General features: G+C 38.7%; 2 protein-coding genes across 5 annotated transcripts in view; one reads left to right on the forward strand and one right to left on the reverse strand.

Annotated features, from left to right (window-relative positions):
* ccdc146 (coiled-coil domain containing 146) overlaps window positions 1-9,214 on the forward strand; it is a 101,713-nt gene extending 92,499 nt beyond the window's left edge. For all 4 annotated transcript variants that reach the window (XM_078419713.1, XM_078419715.1, XM_078419714.1 and 1 more), the window contains 3 exons: window positions 6,757-6,894; window positions 7,624-7,872; window positions 8,603-9,214. In XM_078419713.1, the coding sequence (XP_078275839.1) occupies window positions 6,757-6,894; window positions 7,624-7,872; window positions 8,603-8,806 (591 nt within the window). In that variant the 3' untranslated portion in view covers window positions 8,807-9,214. The remainder of the gene's footprint in view (window positions 1-6,756; window positions 6,895-7,623; window positions 7,873-8,602) is intronic.
* The window catches only part of gsap (gamma-secretase activating protein), a 71,508-nt gene continuing 56,615 nt past the window's right edge, over window positions 7,576-22,468 (reverse strand). Inside the window, exons 26-32 of the mRNA XM_078419718.1 lie at window positions 22,212-22,312; window positions 20,600-20,719; window positions 18,911-18,972; window positions 18,361-18,465; window positions 15,615-15,714; window positions 12,765-12,868; window positions 7,576-7,824 (exon numbers count right to left, since the gene is read on the reverse strand). Coding sequence (XP_078275844.1) covers window positions 12,768-12,868; window positions 15,615-15,714; window positions 18,361-18,465; window positions 18,911-18,972; window positions 20,600-20,719; window positions 22,212-22,312 — 589 coding nt within the window. The 3' untranslated portion in view covers window positions 7,576-7,824; window positions 12,765-12,767. The remainder of the gene's footprint in view (window positions 7,825-12,764; window positions 12,869-15,614; window positions 15,715-18,360; window positions 18,466-18,910; window positions 18,973-20,599; window positions 20,720-22,211; window positions 22,313-22,468) is intronic.

The following is a 22,468-nucleotide window of genomic DNA, read 5'->3' on the forward strand; positions in this document are numbered from 1 at the left end:
ATCTCTATAAGATCCCCTCTCATCCTTCTAAACTCCAGTGAATACAAGCCTAGTCTTTCCAATCTTTCTTCGTATGACAGTCTCTCCATCCCAGTGATTAACCTCGTGAACCTACGCTGCACTGCCTCAATAGCAAGGACGTCCTTCCTCAAATTTGGAGACCAAAACTGCACACAATACTCCAGATATGGTCTCACCAGGGCCCTATACAATTGCAGAAGGACTTCTTTGCTCCTGTACTCAAATCCTCTCATTATGAAGGCCAACATGCCATTTCAATGCTGTGAACCTGTGTTAAAGAAAATGGCATATACCTTTAGAAACAATGTTCACATTTATGTTGATGTTGTTAATTGCACGCTTTTTATTTGAAGTTTACCTCAAAGTTATAACTCATCCTATTTGAAACTCTTAAAATAATCTCATTGCTAGGAATAAGACCATTGAAAGAGCTTTTACACTTGCATACTTGCTTTCACACATAATGTAGAGCATATTTGTTGAGTTACGTTTGTACTTTGTGTTGCATTTTTGTTCACTCATGGGATGTAATCATTTTTGGCAAGGCCAGAATTTATTACTAATATCTAATTGCCCTTGAATAGGTCCCATAAAATATTTCATTAATTTTCATTGGAGTTTTGGGGCAAGGAGGTCCTACTGCAGTTGTACAGGGCCCTGGTGAGACTGCATCTGGAGTATTGTGTGCAATTTTGGTCTCCTAATTTGAGGAAGGACATTATTGCTATTGAGGGAGTGCAGCGTAGGTTCACCAGGTCAATTCCCGGGATGACAGGACTGACATATGATGAAAGAATGGGTCGTCTGGGCTTGTATTCACTGGAATTTAGGATGAGAGGGGATCTTATGGAAACATATAAAATTCTTAAAGGATTGGACAGGCTTGATGCAGGAAAAATGTTCCCCATGTTGGGGGAGTCTAGAACCAGAGGTCACCGTTTAAGAATAAGGGGTAGCCCATTTAGGACTGAGATGAGGAAAAACTTCTTCACCCAGAGAGTAGTGAATCTGTGGAATTCTCTGCCACAGAAGGCAGTGGAGGCCAATTCACTGGATGTTTTCAAGAGAGAGTTAGATTTAGCTCTTAGGGCTAAAGGAATCAAAGGATATGGGGAAAAAGCAGGAACGGGGTACTGATTTTAGATTATCAGCCATGATCATATTGAATGGCGATGCTGGCTCAAAGAGCCGAATGGCCTTCTCCTGCACCTATTTTTCTATCTATTTTTTTATTAAACACTGGCATATTGCTGCTTGGTAGAGAGTTCTAGGATTTTGATCCAGCTTGAATAAGGGAATGACAATATATTTCAAGTTAGAAATTAATAACATTACTTCCAGGTAATGGGTGTGACATACACTCTCTTTGTCCTGTCAAGAGGTAGGGTTTGTGAGGTTCGGTTGAAGAAGCCCGTGAGTTGCAGCAGTGAATTTTACAGTTTGTTTTCACTGCAGCCACAGTACACCCATAGTAAAAGGAATTAATGTTCAAGGTGATAGTTAGGACAGCAACCAAACGGACTGCTTTGGCATGGGTGGTATTGAACATCTTGAATGTTTCTGCTGCTGCACTGAACCAGTGATTTTCACTACCCTAGTGCTTTGCGCCTTGTTGATGGGGGGAAAGGCTTACTAAAGAGTCAGATGAGTCATTTGCCATGGAATAATCTGCTTCAAATCTAATCCTTGCAAGAATAGTATATGTGTGTGTCCAGAATATTAAGTTTAATGGCGATCTTTGAAGCTTTGTTGAAGATTTCTACATTAATTATTTTTGTGGAGATGTAGGGAGGGGCAGGGAGCGCAGAGGGGTGTGCGGGGTTTCATAGCTCTCACGGTAACGGAATGGTGTCAATGTTATTTGACACATCAGACAATATTCATCAGTTCTTGCTGTATCAGGACGTTTGAAAAAAAATTGCTCAGCTCTTTCTATAGTATGTTTCTTCCATAGTTTGGTAATGGATACTATCCTGGATTGCAGCTTCAAGTTTGTAGGGTTTTTTTTCATACAAATAGTGGTGGTCCTGATTTACACCCCGCTTTGAAACAGCATAATTAATGATATTAGAATAGAGTATAAAATATACTTTCACCACAAGGTTATAGATCATGACAAAATATAATTCTGCTCATGCAAATGGTTCATGAAGCAACATGGATGCTTGCGTAGAGTTTCTAGGTCTGTTCTAAATGCATCTAAACTACTACAGTGATAGAAACACACAGCACAATGGACAACACAGCAGGAAGATGGGAGTTTATGGTGGCCACTCTTGCCAATGCCATCATCTTTACAACAATCAGGTTGGTAAGAATGAGTTTGAATTGGATTTTTCCCTCTGTTGCTTGGTACACCGTCTATATACCTAGTTTGGCAGTGACATCTTTCAGTGCAGTGGGTGGATACAGTAATTGTCAGGCTTGCTTTTGCCTGATACTGCATGACATGGTAGTGCATAAGATGTGGTCCGTGGTATTCTTTTGTCGAGGCGGGATTACAGTTGTGCAGGTTGATTCAATAACCTGATATAGGACTGCAGCTCTTGCCAAACTTGCTGCTGTGCCAGTTTGTAGCAAGTAGAGGCATAGCCTGGATGATGGGATCCTTGATGATAGATGAACCTTCTTGAGGCAATGCCTCCTGTAGATGCTTTTGATGGTGGATAGAGCTGTATCTGTGATGGACCCAGCCTCTTGCGTTCCTATGAGGTGGGATTGTCGTACCAGGCCATGATGCAAACAATCCGAATACTTACTACAGTACATCTATCAAAGTTTGTTGGAATATTTGGTGACATGCCAAATCTCTTTAAACTTGTAAGAAAGTAGAGTCAAATGGTATATCTTTGCTATTGCATCTATGTGCTGGACCCAAAACAGGTTATCCAAGATGTTAACTCCCAGGAATTTGAAGCTGCTAATTCTCTTCACTGCTGACCCACCAATAAAAATTGGCATGTGGTCTCCTGACTTGCTCTTTCTGAAGTCAATGATTAGTTCCCTGGTTATGTTGATGTTGAGCTGGACGTTGTTGTCACAATGAAGAGTTAGTGTACAGGAGAGAGATAGAATACTGGTTTGGTGATGCTCTACAACAATGACCTCTGCACCCAGCACATAGATGCAATTATGCCAGCATTTCTACTTTAATCAGCAAATTTATAGATGGCTTTGGAGCAGTCATTGGTGGAGAGCAGGGAGCTAAGCACGCAGCCTCAGGGTGCACCTGTGTTAATGGTTAGTGAGGAGGAAATGTTACAGATCAGTACTGATTGAGGTCTGCCGTTGAAGAAGTCAAAGATCCTGTTGCAAAGGGAAGTACAGAGGCCCAGGTCTTGGAGCTTGGTGGGGATGATTGCATTGAATGCTGAGTTGTTGTTAGGACAGTGGTATGCTCCTCCTGCAAGATGTGGGAGATCAGGTAACTTTCAGTGTCCCTGGTGACCACGCCTGTGGAAATTGTGCTTAGATACAGCTACAAACTGACCATGTCAAGGATCTGGAGCTGGAATTGAATGCACTCTGGGTCATCCACATTGTTGAGTGTTGCCAGAGAAAAGATTGAGTGAAGACAAGAAGGTAGGAAAGAGGTTAAAAAAGCAGGACTTCAAGGGTAGTCATCTCTGGATTACCCCCGTGCCACATGGTAGTGGGGGCAGAAATTGGATAGGCCAGATGAATGCAGAGGAGCTGATGCAGGGATTCAGTTTCTTGGATCACTGGGATCTCTTCTGGCGCTAAGGTGACCTGCACAAGAGTTCCACCATTATCCTGGGAGGGAGAGTTACTTGCTACTCAGGAGAGTTTCAGCTAGATTGGCAACAGGTGGGTCCCAAAGCAGAAATGAGGCAGATAAGAAGTTGGGAGTAAACACTTTAGTCAACAAGAGCAAATTTAGTGGACAGAACAGCTAGCAACACAGTAACGGGAGGAAAGACCAGTGGCTTAAATTGTATTTATGTCAATGCAAGAGGCTTAATAGGTAAAGCAAACAAACTCAGGTGTAGATTAGCTCAGGGACTGTACTATTGAAGCCATAATTAACATGAATGTGAGAAAGCCAGGACTGGCAGTTTAGTATTCCAGAGTTGAGCTGCTACAAGCATGATTGATGTACAGGTAAAGGGAGAGGTGATAGTTATTTTGATGAGGGAGAACATAACAGCCTCAGAACAGGCACTTCGGCCCACAATATCTGTGTCAAACATGATATCCACTTAAACTAATCTCTTCTGCCTACACACGCTCTATCTCTCTCCATTGCTGACATTTTCACACGCTTACCCAAAAGCTTGTTAAACGCCACTATCTTATTTGTTTGCATCACCACCCCTGGCAGCTCATTCCACGCATTGACAATTCTTGTGTGTAAAAAAAATCTTATCCCACCCATGTCCTTTAAACTATCTCCCTCTAACGAAGATGCTCGACCTGAAACATCACCTATTCCTTTTCTCCAAAGATGCTGCCTGACCCACTGAGTTACTTCAGCTTTTTGTGTCCCTCTGACCATATAGCTACACCCTTTGTTATTTGACATTTACACCCTTGGAAAATTATTCTGTCTATCTTAAGTATACTCTAATAATTTTATCAACTTCTATTAGGTGTCCCCTCAGCCACCAATACTCCACAATGAAAACAATCCAAATTTGTCCAAATTCTCCAAATAGCAATATCCTCTAATCCAGGAGCATTCTGGTAAACTTCTCTGCACCCTCTCAAAACCTCCATAAGTTTCATGTAATGGGATGACCAAAACTGCACATTATGTTCCACATGCCATCAAACCGAAGTTATTTTCTGTTAGTTAAGATATTTGGGAGGGGCGGGGGGATATCACCCAGAGGCTATTTGGGTGGAACTGAGAAACAAGAAAGGAAAGATTACTTTGATGGGACTGTATTATAGGCCCCTCTAATCGTTAGCAGTTAATTAAGTACGGGGTAGGAGAAGTTGGCGGGAGGTTTTAACTTTTCTAACATTGACTGGGTCATCCAAAGCTGTGACTTCTATAAATTCATTGAAAAAATAAACCTCAAAATTTCTCGTGAACACCCAGGACAGGAAAATCATGATTTTGTGAACTAAATGGCAGATGTGCACCCTGAGAGTGCTTTGCCTGAATGGTTTATGTTATGTTGTAAACAGAATTCTGTTCAGCTGATGCCAAAAGAAACATTGCAATTATTCTAATGACTTCAAGAGCCTGTTTACAAATTTAAATCTGTCACTGTTTGAAAGCAATGACAACTTTAATTTTGTATACTTCCTGAAACAGTTTCCCATAATATTATATGGAAGTGAGACCAATAATATGTTTAACAAATATTATAACATTAATACTTAGAAAAATTCTGGAACTTGAATACCAAACTGCTCGTGTCGTGTCTGATCGTGATTATTTAAATTATGTTGGCATTTGCTAGGGTAAATATGGAGATGGTATTTTCAGACCTCCCAACAAGGTGTGTAATACAACTTTTCAACAAAAAAAAGTATGCACGCCAAATGCGCATACACGTTGCGCTATATTCATGTGTGAAAAACGACTATTATTTCCAACAGTCTGTAGTTCTTGGACTACATATATAATGTCGGGCTTATCATGAGTATATTCTGCTGTTTGTAGACAGGTTATGGAACAGAAATAAATTTTATAACACAAAGAAAAAATTGTTTTGTTTTGTTTTTTCTATTTTGCTTTTTCCTTACACATCCCAATTCTCTTGGTATTGAATAAAATAACAATGGTCGTAAAATGTATGACTAAGTTATGAAGAGTTTCATTTAAAACTGCGCATACTAAATTTTATTGAAGACATACTTGGTCCAGTGGTCTTCAACAGCAAATCACATGGCGAGGCATGTGTTTTGCAGAAAAATGTGAGGCGAAATCGGAATGGCGGAAATGAAATAAGAAAGCGGAAACTTTCCGCCAAATTCAGAAGGGTTCGGAGGTCTGTATTTCTACTCAAGGATGAATGCAAAAATATGGATCATAAAGTAGTCACGAGGGAAGAAGGCAGGAGAATGGGGTTAGGAGGGAGAGATAGATTAGCCTTGATTGAATGGCGGAGTAGACATGATGGGCTGAATAGCCTAATTCTTCTCCTATTCCTTATGATCAAGGTTGCATTACTCCATTTTCAGCCCACTGATGCCGCCTGACCTGTGGATTATTTCCAATATTTTCTGTTCTAGATTTCTAGTATTTGTATTTTATAATTAGGGAATTTATAATTATAATCTGGCATGAAACCAATTATGTTAAGAAATTCCAGATAATCATAACAAGCTCCTACCTAATTAAGGAAATTGCCATCCATTTTTTTGTGTGTATAAAATAAAGCTTTCTGATAATTTACTTCATTAATTTATTAATGGCCATCCAATGGCCCAGAGCTCACCCAGGTTAAGCTATTACTAAATCAATTTAAGCATAATTCTAAAAAAAGGTCAGATTGCCTTCATTTTGAAAAAAAAGGCTAATATGGTTTAATTTTTCATGTACTAATTGTACATCCAAGTCTGCTTTCATCTTTGAAAAACTCCTTGTACTTTTTCCTCAGGTTATCTTTCTGATGGTGAAATCTTTAGACAATTAATATAATTCTGAACATTGGACTTTTATTACTCACTATGCATATTGCACTGCTTATATTTTCAACTGCCTCATTATTTTGTTTCCGGTTCATTTAATGAATTCTATCCTTTTCTCCATAACCATAGATGGAGCTGACACTTGCAAGAAAGGAGGAGCAATTATTGGAAAAGGATCTCATCCTGGAACAGGTGGATCGCCTTTCTGAACGAACCAATCTTAAAGCAATGAATGGCAAACATGACACACTGGCCTTAGCTAAGAAGGTAAAAAAAAAAATCACCATTGAATCTTAAAATCAGAGAAACAAAGTATTTCAAATTATTGATGTGTTGATTTGCAATATTTATAGTTAGGGTGAACTTTTGAAATCATCGATACTATTTAAGAATTGTCTGTAATTTTAACACATTGTAAATGCTTTGCTTGTGATTTCTGTATATTGAAAACATAGATTTTTTTTTATAAAGACTAATTTTTTGCAGAGGGCATCCTGCATTATCTTCTTAAAATGCATGTCCCCTCCTCCTTCCTAATCCGCATGAAACTAATTATGTTAAGAAATTCCAGATAATCATAACAATCTTTGTAATAAAAACAAAAATGCAGGAAAATAATTCATATGAAGTAATGCTGCCTAGCCGTTGAATCCAGCATTTTTCTAGTTTTATTTCAGCATTCCAACATCTGTAGTTTGTTGATTCTTTTCAGTAACAAGGTCAAATTATTGCTCATCTAATGCTGGGAGTTTCATCCAGTACATGCAAGTTTTGCCTTAAGGGCAGATGCTTCCCTCTTAACCAAGTCTTCCTGGACTCTTTAATAAATGCATTATCATTCAGATTACTCACACTATAAGCTGCCTGTTACAGGCAGAAAACTAAGCACCACCCACATAATAATTCTGGTTCCAGAAAGTTTTTTTGTTTTTGTTTTATTACGATAAATGAATGTATTAGAGGGTTTCACATGTGAATTAAAATCAAAATCTGTAGGTGAATGATGTTCAAGGAAAGATGAAGGACATTACACGGAAGATGATGGCTGTAGTCTCAGAGCTGTCAATGCAACAGGCCAATGCCATGCAACTCCAACATGATGTCAGGGATAAGCATCAGTTCCTGGAGTCATGTCATCTACGAATGGAGCAGGGAATGGCACCCAGTGAGGAGTTGGAAAACGAATGGCTGAAAATGCTGGATAAAGAAAACAGACGGAGGATGGAGATTAAGATGAAATACAAGGTATGAATCCAACTGACTACCAGTCAGCAAACAATGTTCACTGGAACATTAAAGATTGTAAATAGATTTCTGTGCGTTACTGAAACCTAATTAAGTGCTGACATCTAAAACCCCAAAGTTAAATATAGTTCATGACAGTTTTTAAAAATAAAATTCTAGCCTTCTAAATTCTAAAATTCTTAAATACTCAGTAATAGCTTTGGAGTCGCTTTGGAAATAAAAGCAGCTTGAATCAGCCTTGAGTCAGATTCTGATTACGAGTCAGAATGACAAGAACATTCTGGAAACACCCATTGGGTTGGGTCAATCTCCTGGTATCACATCTGGGAAAGAGAAAAACAAAATTGTCTGAAATTGCAGAGAAGGAATGGATGGTTCATTGGAATATCTATCAGGGTAACGCTGGAGTGCGTTCAAATTCTGATCTAGTCCCATAGGCATTTACTTTGTTCTAGTCTTTCCAGAATTTTCAGTTTGATTTCCAGTATCTTAATTTAATTTTTTTAATATAACACATGGCAGACCCATTTCTGGAATATAATTCTAATTAATAACTCTGATGACTTCTACTTGTATTTTGTAATGCATTATTGCAATTGTAATTGCCTTTGTAATGCTACGTTTCAATATAGAAACATTGTCATGTAGCTCCAAACCACAGTGAATATGTGTGTATCAATCCGTATTGAGCAATTTGCCTAACAAATACCCAATTTTGTTCCTAAATTAGGAAGCTGAAGAGGAGGAGAGACACTTATTGCCTGGTGGAGTATTTACAGCAGCTGAGCCAAGGCCAAATGCATATATCCCGGAGTGCGAGTCTGGACTACCTATTCCACGTCCTTATGGGAAAATGGTTCCTTTTAAACCCAGTGAACCTAGCGCACACATGCGACATTATAGAAAAACAGTCATTAAACCAATTGAAATATAATGTTAACTGTACCCAAGGTCATGTTAATGCATTTTAACAGTAACAAAGTCTACCACAAGGCAGCACATTAGTGCTCATTGAGCATTTAAAAAACTATATACATAGGTCATATGTTTTGAAAAGTTTCCTAAATAAATAACTAAAAATGCTTTTTAGGTTGACATGTCTAAATGAGTTTATGATTAAAGTATTAGCAGACTGAAATCAGTTTGATATTTTAATATTCTTTAATAAATACAAAAATGAAAGTGTTGTAATTGTGCAAGATGCCAACAGACAAAAAACAGATTATTGTGCCAACATGTATATCATCACTATGGTATCTTGTATAAGTACTGTGCAATGTTTTGAAGAATTAATAATGAACAGAATGCACATCTCATTTTCATGCTAAATAAACAATCACATTCTTGACAATTTGCTACTTTAGGGAGTTTTTTTAATCAAATTACCATATTTTCTCATTAGTATTTATAACAATTAAAAAAATAGAAAATTATAGAAGATTGTAAATTCTATCAGCCCTATTTCATTAAAAGTATCGGTGAAATGTGCATGAAGAATCAGCCATAGGGACTTTGAGAAATACCAAATAATTGAACAGAAACACAAATTTATAATGATGGGAAGGTTATCCTGATGAAAATAAGAAAATGATAGAAACACTCAGTGTGCCAGGCATCTGTGGAAAGCGAAACAGAGTTAATGTTTCAAGTCAAAAACCTGACTTCATCACAACTGGGAAAGAGAAAACATTAGTTTTAAGTTGCAAATAAAGTGGTGGAGTACCTCGGATACAATAATGGTCGGGTTGCTTGAATTGCAGAGATTATCCAGTTAATGAAACCAGTTAAATGAGTGAGAATACAAATAAAACTCAAAAAGGTACAAAGGTCAGGCTGTTAATGAATAGATGCCTGTTCTGATACAGACAGAGACAGGTCTGTGGACATCATTTCAATTATTTTTTACAAACATGCCCCATCTACCTATCTAGCCTCTGGCATTGTACTAACAGGCAGCCTCTTGAAAAGGAGGATGACTTATGCCCTTACAGTTCTGTGAGTGGGCGGATACATGGCAGATGCAGTTTAATGTAGATAAGTGTGAGGTTATTCACTTTGGAAGTAAGAATAGAAAGGCAGATTATTATCTGAATGGTGTCAAGTTAGGAAGAGGGGATGTTCAACGAGATCTGGGTGTCCTAGTGCATCAGTCACTGAAAGGAAGCATGCAGGTACAGCAGGCAGTGAAGAAAGCCAATGGAATGTTGGCCTTCATAACAAGAGGAGTTGAGTATAGGAGCAAAGAGGTCCTTCTACAGTTGTACCGGGCCCTGGTGAGACTGCACCTGGAGTACTGTGTGCAGTTTTGGTCTCCAAATTTGAGGAAGGATATTCTTGCTATTGAGGGCGTGCAGCGTAGGTTCACTAGGTTAATTCCCGGAATGGCGGGACTGTCGTATGTTGAAAGGCTGGAGCAATTAGGCTTGTATACACTGGAATTTAGAAGGATGAGGGGGGATCTTATTGAAACATAAAAGATAATTAGGGGATTGGACACATTAGAGGCAGGAAACATGTTCCCAATGTTGGGGGAGTCCAGAACAAGGGGCCACAGTTTAAGAATAAGGGGTAGGCCATTTAGAACGGAGATGAGGAAGAACTTTTTCAGTCAGAGAGTGGTGAAGGTGTGGAATTCTCTGCCTCAGAAGGCAGTGGAGGCCAGTTCGTTGGATGCTTTCAAGAGAGAGCTGGATAGAGCTCTTAAGGATGGCGGAGTGAGGGGGTATGGGGAGAAGGCAGGAACGGGGTACTGATTGAGAGTGATCAGCCATGATCGCATTGAATGGCGGTGCTGGCTCGAAGGGCTGAATGGCCTACTCCTGCACCTATTGTCTATTGTCTATTCTGAGGTGACAAGGAGGCAGGTGAGTGCGTTGTTTGGAATGTGTGGTCTTATTTGTGCTTCATGCTGATACATTTGAAGTAGTTATTCCTTAAATAAAATCAAGCTGACTTAAAGTAGAGCCATTTAATCCCCCAATCATGTGTCACATTAACCCACACTTTCAAAAACAAAGTGACATTAATAGGAACTGTCAATGCAGATAAAATTACCACTTCCTTATGGGAAATTCTGCCCACAATAACCATTTCTGAAAATTAATCATAGAATCAGCAGTTCTTTGGAAATAACAATGCATATTTCTTGGGATCTGTCTTTACTAGTTACCCAGGTTCAAACCAAGAATAGGTTTGCATGTAGTTGCCAACATATATTGCATAAGTGTAACAAGCAAACTAAATTTGATTGTTCCTATGTTATAAATGTTCAAGCATTAAATATTTTGTCCTTCTACCCTTCAAGTTCCAAGCTTCATCTAATATGTGCCATACTGCACTCTCTACTAAATCAAAGTAAACATACATCAGTAATGTTTCAGAGAATTATAACAACATAGAAATGGAACCTTTCAGCCCACCTTGTCCAGGCCAACCATTAAGCCCATCTATTTTAACTGCATTTGCCTGCACTATTCCCTATCCCTCCAAGCCGTTCCTCTCCAAGTACCTATCCATAAAACATTGTGTTTACATCCTGCTTCATAACCCCCTCTGGCACTGCATTCCAGATATTCACCAACCTGAATGAAAAATGTATCCCTCAGATCTCCTTTAAATCTCTCACTTTAAAGGCGACTCCAGTTCTAGACTCCCCTGTGCTGGGAAAAATGTTGTTCCATCTATAATCCTCATCGTTGTTATAAATAAATCATAAATCAATATATGCTGCAAAATATTTAATTAACCCATGTTCCTGTAATATGTTTGGTATGATATCTACAAATAAATACTCTAACCGGCAAAACCTAGAAAGCATAACACCACCATCATCAATTTAAATAGAGGGTCTTTGTGTAAAACTGGTTTGAGGTTAAATTTTATGTATAAATTATTGAGTTCATGTTCAAAGTTAGACAAGTAAAATGTGTATTATAGAATCCTTTGGGTATTTTTAAACCTGAATGTTTGCTGAAGGGTCAGCTGCCCACAGAAGTTGGCAGGTGTTTTTCAAAATACAGAAAATACAAAATGCTATTGTAGCACAGTTTCAGGTTCTCAAACGTGTTTCCAAATTTGATTAGCTACAAGACAGGAAGCATGTTATAGAGTACAAGATCCAGTCCTTCTGCATCAAATTTCATGTCTATATTTTGACAATAATCTAGCATAGTTAAACAGAAGATAGTTTGAAACATTGGGGAAAAACTTGTATTTGGGAAAAGAGAAATCAGTGCAGTTGTAGGTATCAAAATTATAAGATGTTTAGTTCCAAATCCCAATTAAAAAAAACCAAAATGTTGCAAATGTGCTGGTCAGGTGACACTTATGTTATTTCGCAAGGATTTTAAAGTAAGTAGTGCTTTTTGTCTCTACCATCTATTAGAACAAAGAAATGTTGCAAAATAATACCTCAAACAATATACTGCAAATTCCTTATAATTTAGATTTTTCAATTATTAGCCATGTTGAACATACTTCTTAGGTTTTCTTTTCTTTTTTAAAATAGTGAAGAACTAAATTTGCATTTATAAAAGCAGATTCTATGAACATGCATCCCAACACTGTACACGTCCCTTCAATTGAGAGCACAGATTAGACAGTTATCGAGTATTCATTTTAAGCTGGCTGGTAGAATGAATAAGCAGTCATTCCTTTTGAAAGGCACACTGTTTGAAAACTCTTAAGTCAACAATTGCAACAGAATCCATGCTGTCAATGAGTGGAATCTGTAGCCACATAAAAGAGTCAACCTGCCCTCTCTCTGCTGTTTTCTATAAAGAAAACATGTCATGCGTGATTTTTTTACGTTTACATAAAGAAAAAGGTATGCATACAATGGTACTTGACAAATATTGTCAGATTTTAAGTTTTATCCGCAGATGTAAACTTACATTCTAGTTATTTTCAAGACCAAGAAGAATTAATGTTTGCTTCAATGCTACTTCTTCCACAAACTTTGCATCCACATTCTGCTGGGCTTCAAAAGGGTTCAGTGCTGCAGAGAAAAATACATGGTGGACAGGTGGTGTATCCTGCTTGACTCTTATCATGCATTCTTCATAGGGTATGCTACCCATCACATTATTATGGCAAGATAGTGAAACTAGGCACATCTTTAAATGTAAAAGGTCATAAAATAAGAAATAACATTGCACCTATCAAACTTATGCTGTTATTCAAAATAATGGCTAAATTTTTACATCCCTCCCTTGACCTGTATTAACAGATCTCAATTAGTTTAGTACTTTTAAAAATTCGATTGATTTTTGATTTGAATACACTCATGAGTATATTATATATCTAATTTCTTGACAAGTTGGATTAAAATAAATCCCAAGGCCTTTTACGCAAGCATTAAAAGCAAGTGGGTCACTAGAGAGAAGGTAGGACAACTCAAGGATAGAGGGGGCATTTATGCCTGGAACCAGAGGAAATGGGCAAGATATTAAATGAGTACTTTGCATCGGTATTCACCAAGAAGAAGGGGTATGCTGATAAGTTGATATCAAGAGATATGAAATTAAGAGCATCAAGATGAACAACTCCACTTGGCTTGATGGAATCGATCTCAGGTTAGTTGGAGTGGCAAAAGAGGAGATTGCTAGTGCCATGATAGATATCTTTTTATCCTCTTTAGCCACTGGCAAAGTCCCCGAAGACTGTAGAATAGCTACTACTGTTACTCTGTTTAAGAAGGACAGCAAAGACAAACCAGGAAATTATAGGCTGGTGAGCCTTGGAGAAGATTCTTAAGGATAAGATTTATGAGCATGTGCTTATTAGGGACAAACAGCATGATGTTTTGTGGGGGAGGATGTACAAACTTGATTTTTTTTGAGGAGATGACAAAGACGATTAGAACAAAAAACAGAACAGCACAAAAACAGCCCCCTTAGCACACAAGACCAAAGGTAGACACAAACAGTTGGAATAACAGCAGGACAGGCAGCATCTCTGGTGAGAAGGAATGGGTGACATTTTGTGTCGAGACCCTTCTTCAGACTCTTATCCGCATGCATATAATCCACATCCCTCCATTCCCTGTACATCCACATGCCTATCTGATAGATTCTTAAATGCTACAGTCAGATCTGCCTCGACCACCTCCCCAGGTGCGTTCCAGGCACCCGCCACCCTCTGTATAAAGAACATCTCCTTTAACTTTGCCCTCTACTATTTGTCTGTCTATCCTATCCATGCCTCTCATAATTTTATATCAGGTCTACCCGCAACCTTCAGTGTTCCAGCGAGTCTGTCCAACTGCTCCCAGTAGCTAGTCTAGGCATCATTCTGGTTAACCTGCTCTGCACCTTCTTCAAAATCTCCACATCATCCTTGTAACGGGGCAATCAGAATTACACACAATACTTGATCCGGACCAGTAAAGTAATGCTCTTTGGGAGGTAAAATGTAAGAGGAATGTAGTAAATGTAGGGCCCTTAGAAGTATTGATGTACAGAGGGATCTTTGGATGCAAGTCCATAGTTCCCTGAAAGTGGCCATGCAAGTGGTTAAGGTGATAACAGGAGCAAATGGCATGCTTGCCTTCATTGGTTGGAGCACTAAGAATAAAAGTTGGGGAAGTCACATTGATTAAGTCACATCTGGAGTATTACGTGTAGTTCTGGTTGCCACACCATGGGAAGGATTTGTTATTAAATCGTAGGCCACCCTTGGGCTGTTTTCCCTGGAGCGACAGAGGCCGAGGGGAGATCTGCGAGAAGTTTATAAAAATTGAGAGGGCCAGGTAGGATGGACAGTCAGAATCTTTCGCCCAGGGTAGAAATGTTGAATACCTGAGGGCATAGATTTATGATGAGAGGAAAAAAAGTTACGGAGATTTGCAAGACAGTTTTTTTTCCACACTGTGTGCAAGGTACCTGGTCCACACTACTAGGGAAGGTGGTGGAAGCAGATACGATAGCAACAGTTGAGGTGTTTAGACAAAAATATCAGCAGGCAAGATATAGAATGATATGGACCACATACAGGCAAATTGTTACTAGTTTTGATTGCAATCATGGTCGGCACAGACATGGCATGTCGAAGGGCATGTTCCTACGCTGTCATGTTATAAGTAATATACTAATTTTCGTTACTCTTCATATATTTAGAACACACGGATAATGCATCAAGATACATTTATTATTTACAAAACTCTGAAATGTTTAGATCTCAAATATTTAATTAACAGTGTGCAACTATTACTCCGAAGTTTGGGATATATACTATCTGGGGAAACTTAAACAAAGTACTAAAATACTGTTGCATTGTTGACGTCAACAGTAAAATTAATCATATCTTGGTTTTATTGTAACAGCACCAATTTCCGATGTTCTACTCTGTATATTTACCTCAACTAGCACCAAAGAAAAGAAAATAAACCAATTCATAGGAACTTTATGGCCTAGAATTTGCAGTCAGAAGAAAAGCAATGGGGCTGGCCCAAAAAAATCCAGTGATCTATGTGTTGAAAGCTTCACGATGAATGACAACTGAAGAAATTCCTAAAGTTGCTACCCATTTCATAGTCTAATGATGGGTCATTGTCATTATCATTACAACTCCAAAAATTGAGATTGGATTAAATCGTAATGCAAATCAGAGAAACATTTATATTTGCTCATCTGTTTTGCAAACTAGTTATTAGCCAAATGTCCATGTCTTTCTTTAAACTAAATTGCTTTCATTCTTAAACATCAGAAGACAAAAACTGACCAAAGACAAACAGTTTTACTTGCCTTGGTGTTCCACTTCTGTTAAGATTCTTGCAAGGTAAGTCAGCGGTAGAAATTCAGTCTCAAATGGAGCCCATTCCCATATGAACGAACGTCTTGATTTCTACAAAATGAAAATACAATAATCACTAGTTTGGCCTGCAAAAACGGTACTTTAATTGTAACGTAATTATTGTTCAGCTATAATAATAATAATAATAATGCATTACATTTATATAGCGCTTTTCAAACACTCAAAGACGCTTTACAGGGATTTCTAGAACATAGAGAAGTGAATAAATAGATAAATAAGTAAACGAACAGAGAAAGGAGACAGAAGGTGAGGTGACCTTCAGTGGATGAAGGCAGTGCTGAAGAGGTGAGACTTCAGTGATGTTTTGAATGTGGTGAGTGAGGAGGAGTCTCTGACGGTTTGGGGTAGTGAGTTCCATAGGGTGGGAGCAGCGATGGAGAAAGCCCCGTCCCCCCAGGATCTGAGTTTGGTCCGGATGGGGGGGGGACAGGAGATTGGCAGCAGCAGAGCGGAGGGTGCAGGTGGGAGTGTGCCTGTGGAGGAGGTCAGTCAGGTAGGATGGGGCCAGGTTATGGAGGGCTTTGTAGGTCATGAGGAGGATTTTGTATTGGATTCTCTGGGGGATGGGGAGCCAGTGGAGTTTGTAAAGGACGGGGGTGATATGGTCACGGATCGGGGAGTGGGTGAGTAGACGGGCAGCGGAGTTTTGAATGTATTGATGTTTACTGATGATTTTTGAGGATGAGCCATAGAGGAGGCTGTTGCAGTAGTCCAGACGGGAGGTGATGAAGGCGTGGATGAGGGTTTCTGCAGCTGTGAAGGAGAGGGATGGACGGAGACGGGCAATGTTTTTGAGGTGGAAGAAGGCTGTCTTTGTGATGTGTTTGATGTGTTTGTCGAAGGAGAGGGTTTGATCAAAGATGATTCCAAGATTCCGGATGTGAGGGGAGGTGGATACTGGGAGACCATCAATATTGAGGATGAAGTTTTGGGTGGATTTGGTGAGCGTTTTTGGACCAATGATGATGATTTCAGATTTGTTGCAGTTGAGTTTGAGGAAATTTGATTGAAGCCAAGATTTTATTTCAGAGATGCAGTTTGTCAGTGTAGAGTGTGTGGTGGTGGAGATTGACTTGGTGGAGATGAGGAGCTGGATATCATCGGCGAAGCAGTGGAAGTTGAGACCATGACGGCGGATTAATTGACCAAGGGGGATCAGGTAGAGGATGAAGAGGAGGGGGCCAAGGACTGAGCCTTGGGGGACACCTTGGGGGAGGGGAGCGGTGGGGGATTTACAGTTGTTAATGGAGATGAACTGGTGCCTGTCAGAGAGGTAAGATTTGAACCAGGATAGGGCTGTGCCGGTGATGTTAAAGGAGGTTTCAAGTCGGGTGAGGAGAATGGAGTGATTTATGGTGTCAAAGGCGGCGCTGAGGTCAAGTAGGATGAGGATGTTGAGGTTGCCAGCGTCGGAGAGGAAAAGGTCGTTTGTGATTTTGAGGAACGCAGTTTCAGTACAGTGGTTGGAGCGGAATCCGGATTGAAAAGTTTCATACAGGTTATTGGTAGAGAGGTGGTATTTGAGTTGGGAAGCTACAGCACGTTCCAAAACTTTGGACAGAAATGGTAGGTTGGAGATTGGTCTGAAGTTGTTTGGGGTGTCAGGGTTGAGACCAGGTCATTTCAAATGTTAATGGTTTCCAAATATCTTTCTCTTGACACATTACTGTATTTCATTGAAAATAAACAATATTCTATGTCTACTTGAACTTGGCTGCAGGCAGGAAAACTTTACTACTCTGGCATCTTTCACTTCTGATGTCTGGTTTGCTTTATTGCTGATGGGTTCCATCTAACTGTTCATTCTAAAGAACTGAAAGTTTCTAATCTACACAACAAATTGCAAACATATTAATCAAAGAAAGGCTTTGTATTTCTACTAACGTAAATTCAAAATAAATCTGTGTCACCTATAATTATGGAATTAATTAACTTTGTGTTTTAAGAAAACTTAAAACACTTCCACTGGAAGGCTGCTCCCAGTATCCTCGACCCTCGGAATTTGCCAACAAGTCCCAGACTACATACCTCACACTACATTGCACATAATTCATTTACACGTTTCATTTTAAATGGCCCTAAACCCACAAATCCAAATCAAAGTTGTCAGCAATCATGCCCATGAAGTCTGCCTCTTTCTCCACAAATGTTCCCTGACTTCTTTTTTTTTCCGCACAATTTTTTATTTTTATTTACTCAGTCCTCAGTTTACTAATGCCTCAGTCCTAACTGATAAACAGTCATAGAAGAATCACTGTTTTGTCTTAGTAAATGCAAGTTCATAAAACAAAATCATCTGTAAGTCTTGCTGCTGCAAGTGAGAAAGAATTACGTCGTTCCATTTCAGGAGATATGACAATAAAATACTCTTGACTCTTAATTAAGGAAATTTTGTTTGGCTTGTCAGGCACAATGAGTTATAATTGGGAAGATAGAAATGACAGTCCAATTGAACACATTCTTGGATCTCGCTTCACAAAGCAGAACGTAAATAACATTCTAGATATGTTGAGAAACCCAAGGACTGGTGAAATAGAAGAACTGGAGAAAGTCGCTTTAGTGGGAAAAAAGTGGTTAGGGGAATTCAAGGATAGTGGTGAGGCTGAAGGCTGGGGGTTTATTAAGCAAGATAATAATCTGTCTGATCTTACTCTTTTGATGGGCTTTACCACTCACCTGCTGGGTGGAACGTTTTTTCAGGAGTATTTCCACGTAGTTCCGAGCTACATGTGATGTACTGATAGGATGATCCCAGAGACAACAGATTTTCTGTTCAATAATCTATAAAAGAGAACACATTACTAACTCAAAAACGAGCATCAAACCAAAGCTTTTGTAACACTTCAACAAAGCATCCAAAAAAATTGCAAACAGTAAAGAATCAGACTTTCCAAATTGGTCCTAGTATCTTCTCATTGTGGTTTTAACAACTGTTAACAGAACAATCTCTTTGTTCTGATAGGTACTTGCACACCTGTCCAACAATTTGTGGAGTATGACTACATAATCCACTCTCACATATAGCCATGTCAACAAGGATGATTCGCAGAAGGTGTATTTTTTTTAAAGTACATATATTACAGCTAAAACAGATTTGGTTGTAATAAGATTGTGCTTTACAGACTGATTAGTCTTTTTATTCAATGTTTATGAAATATTTGAAAATCCCAACCATTGAGAAGAGTCAGGAAGAAAACGGTAAAGGGAATACATCTTTGGGACCCACCTCTGAAATTCTTGCCATAATACTCAATTTGAATCTTTCATTTGTTTCAGAATTATCAAGTTCTGAAAGCAAGAAAATACATATTTGATCAAAGACAATTCCAAATTGTAATACTTTCTTAAAGAAAGACAATGAGTTTCACTATTAAGAAACAGATGAACAGTTCCCATTTTCAAGAAATGCAATGTCTTTAAAATATCTTCCTGTTATTCAAGGAGTTGCAGTGCAAGCCAATTGTGTAATTTTCTTTACAGGCGAGATTACGTTTTTGGAGAGAAGTTTCCAGTGGGAACCGACGGCTCACTGTGGTTTAGAACCCAAGATAGCCACAGTTACTGTAAACAATGCCACAATCCCCAGGGAGGCAACCATACTACCTCAAGAGAGTCACCGTTACTCCCACCCACATAAAGTGCACAATGAAGCTGAACATGCACAAGGAAATAGAATATTTTTTAAACAGACCAATCCCTTTTGCAGTACAGTGGACAAAATGTTGAGGTATCACAATCTAGATATAGTAATAGATGGTGATTTAGGTAGTAGAAAAATAAGTGTGATAATTTAGGGAAAGATTGGGGAATTTGAAGGGGACTCAATGGCCCAAATAGCCTCCTCCTGAGTAGTACTATCTATACGCATTGTATTGTACATAATAGTGGCAGATGAATAACAATATAACAATCCAACTAAACAATAACTTAAATTGCACATATAAAAAGATTTTAAAAAGTAAATGATTCATTTTTAGTGAGCACCAAAGACCAAATGTAGACGTGATAAAGAACAGTTTAGAAGAACATAGTAAAAATTTATATGCAAGCAACAACAAATATCAGATATCACCTGAACATTGGGATTCTTGGCAATATTTGACAATTCATCCCTAAATAAGCAGGGATCAATCAAATCACCCTTTTGCCTCCTCCAACATTCCATAAGATTATAGTTGATCTGATCTTAGCCTCAATTCCCCTAAAGACCCAAAATCTATCTATCTCAGCCTTAAATACATTCAATGATTCAGACTCCATAACTCGCTAAAGTAGAAAATTCATGACCCTAATGAGAAGTTTGTCTCCTTTCTAGACTGTCCCACCTGGACAACAATCTCACTGCATCTACCCTGTTAAGCTGCCTCAGAATCTTGCATTGTTTCAATAAGATCACCTCCAATTCTTCTGAACTCCAAAGTGTATATGCCCAATATGGGTAACCTTTCCTCGTAAGACAACATCTGTCTTAGAGCAGTCAGCTGAATGAACCTTCTCTAAACTGCTTATGCAAGTGTATCCTGTCTTACATGAAGAGGCCAGGACTATATATTGCACTGTCATCTCATCACTGTCCTTTCTGGTTTTCTATTCTTATCAAGGTGGTAAATGTTACATTTTGCAATATTATAGCCATCTGCCATATTTTTGTTCACTTGTGTACCTATCTGAGTTCCAGTCACAAGTTCCTTTTCCACCTTACTATGCCTTAGCATCAAATATGGCCAAAATACATTGTTCCTTTTTACCCATTGTTAATATGGCCCATAAACAGTTGAGGCTGAATATTAATCAACACAGCATGGCATTAATTAGAGCTTGCCAACACATGGAAGGAATGTCTTTTTAAACATAGTTACAAAACAGTGTCCTTCCAACGTCATTTATTTAGCCACATGGAAATTCCAATTTTCACCTTCAATTAACCTGGTAACAAACTGCTCTGTTGGATGCAACAAGCCAAGATCGATATAATGCAGTAGGGAATGTAAAGGAAGGCATCGTGCACCAAGGAGTATGTGAATTGTGTGATAACCTGTAATAAGACAAAGGGGAACATTTTAACATTGACGGAAACCAAAGAGAAAAAGGTATCCACATTTGCATCAAATAAAGCCCTTTAAATTATTCATAGTGCAGAAATAATTCATAATTCTCAATAAATGCACTTATCCTTGACAAATGAAAGCTCCACTTAGAGTGGCAAAAACAAGATTAACAAGACATTAACTTAAGCATTAAAACTAGCAATTTTTTGATGTTGCCAAATATATTAGAATTACTTTTTGAAATGGGAAAGGGCACTTGCAAGGATTTATTGCCCACCACAACTGCCCCAAGGTGGTGCAAGTTGACATAATAAACCACTACAATTTGTATGCCAAATATACGCAGAGCATTTCTGAGGAATTATACCCAACAACGATGAAAGAACTGAGGATTTTTTCCATCTCAGGATGGTGTGTGAGTTGGAGGGAATCCTGGAGGTGGTGACATTCCCACACACCTGGTGTTATTGCACCGTCGGCTGGTGGAAGTTAAAGGATTTGAAATAGCTTTTACAGAAGCTTTGTCGAGCTGCTGTACTACATTTTAAAGTCAGCATGTATGGAGGTCACAGTGCACTGGTGGCAGATGGATTTGTGTTTAGGATAGCGAGTGTCTTTCTGATCATGTGGGCTACAATGACCTGAATGCTTTCAAGTTCCCGAGTATTTAATAAGCTGTATTCTGACAAGTGAGAGAATATTCTATCAAACTACTGATTTGTAATTTCTAGACATGGTGGCAAGGATTTTGAGTTTTGAGAAGTGAGTCACTTTCTACAAATATGAACAGCAAACTAGCAAGAAATATAAAAACAAATTGAAGTTTTTTTCCAGTATGTAAAACAGGAAGAGGATGAGCGAAAGAAAACAGTTTCTTAGGGATAGAGGTAGACAAGATTATAATGAGATAGTGGAAAATGGTAGAGACATCAAACTGTACAGATCTGCTGGCGATATCCTCCGTGTGGGTCAACTTGTTTCCGACGTTTGCACGTGCCTTGCATCATGAAAGTCAGAAATGAGTTGAAAGTCAGAAGCACGAGCATCTGACCATTTGCTCTACTGCTGGACCGCCCACTATAGAGTGTTTTGCATGACTCCACTCATCATTTACCAGCAGGCTTTAATGACATTGCGACAAAGACGTACAAGTATGTAGGTTAATTGGCTGGGTAAATGTAAAAAATGTCCCTAGTGGGTGTAGGATAGTGTTAATGTACGGGGATCGCTGGGCGGCACGGACTTGGAGGGCCAAAAAGGCCTGTTTCCGGCTGTATAGATATGATATGATATGATAACAGATAGTTTACAGTAAATAAAATTTGCCATATTCCTCAAGAGCACAATATAATTCTGAAAAAAAGATAATGATATCTGCAACCCATTTTATTTATCAACTGCCTCCTGCCTGGATTTCTTTCAAACTACATAGTCTTTCTAAACTTGGCAGAGAACTCTGCTTATCAATCAATATGTTACCTGGTGGAAGAGGCAGAGACAGCCCTTCAACAGCTTGCAAAACCCAAATCATCATATGGAACACTACAAATTCTGCAGAATTTACTTCCTCTCTGTTGGACCTACAGAGTAAGAGTTAAATATATACATTACAAGATTCAAACAACAGTGAAGAAAGGTTCATCTTTGGCAATGGTTAAATGGCACTTTATTTGCCACATGTACTGAGGTACAGTGAAATTCATTTTTTGTATACAGTTCAGTACAAGTATCACTAT

The sequence above is a fragment of the Rhinoraja longicauda genome, chromosome 23 (genome assembly GCF_053455715.1).
Source record: "Rhinoraja longicauda isolate Sanriku21f chromosome 23, sRhiLon1.1, whole genome shotgun sequence".
In the NCBI taxonomy this organism is placed as follows: Eukaryota; Metazoa; Chordata; class Chondrichthyes; order Rajiformes; family Arhynchobatidae; genus Rhinoraja; species Rhinoraja longicauda.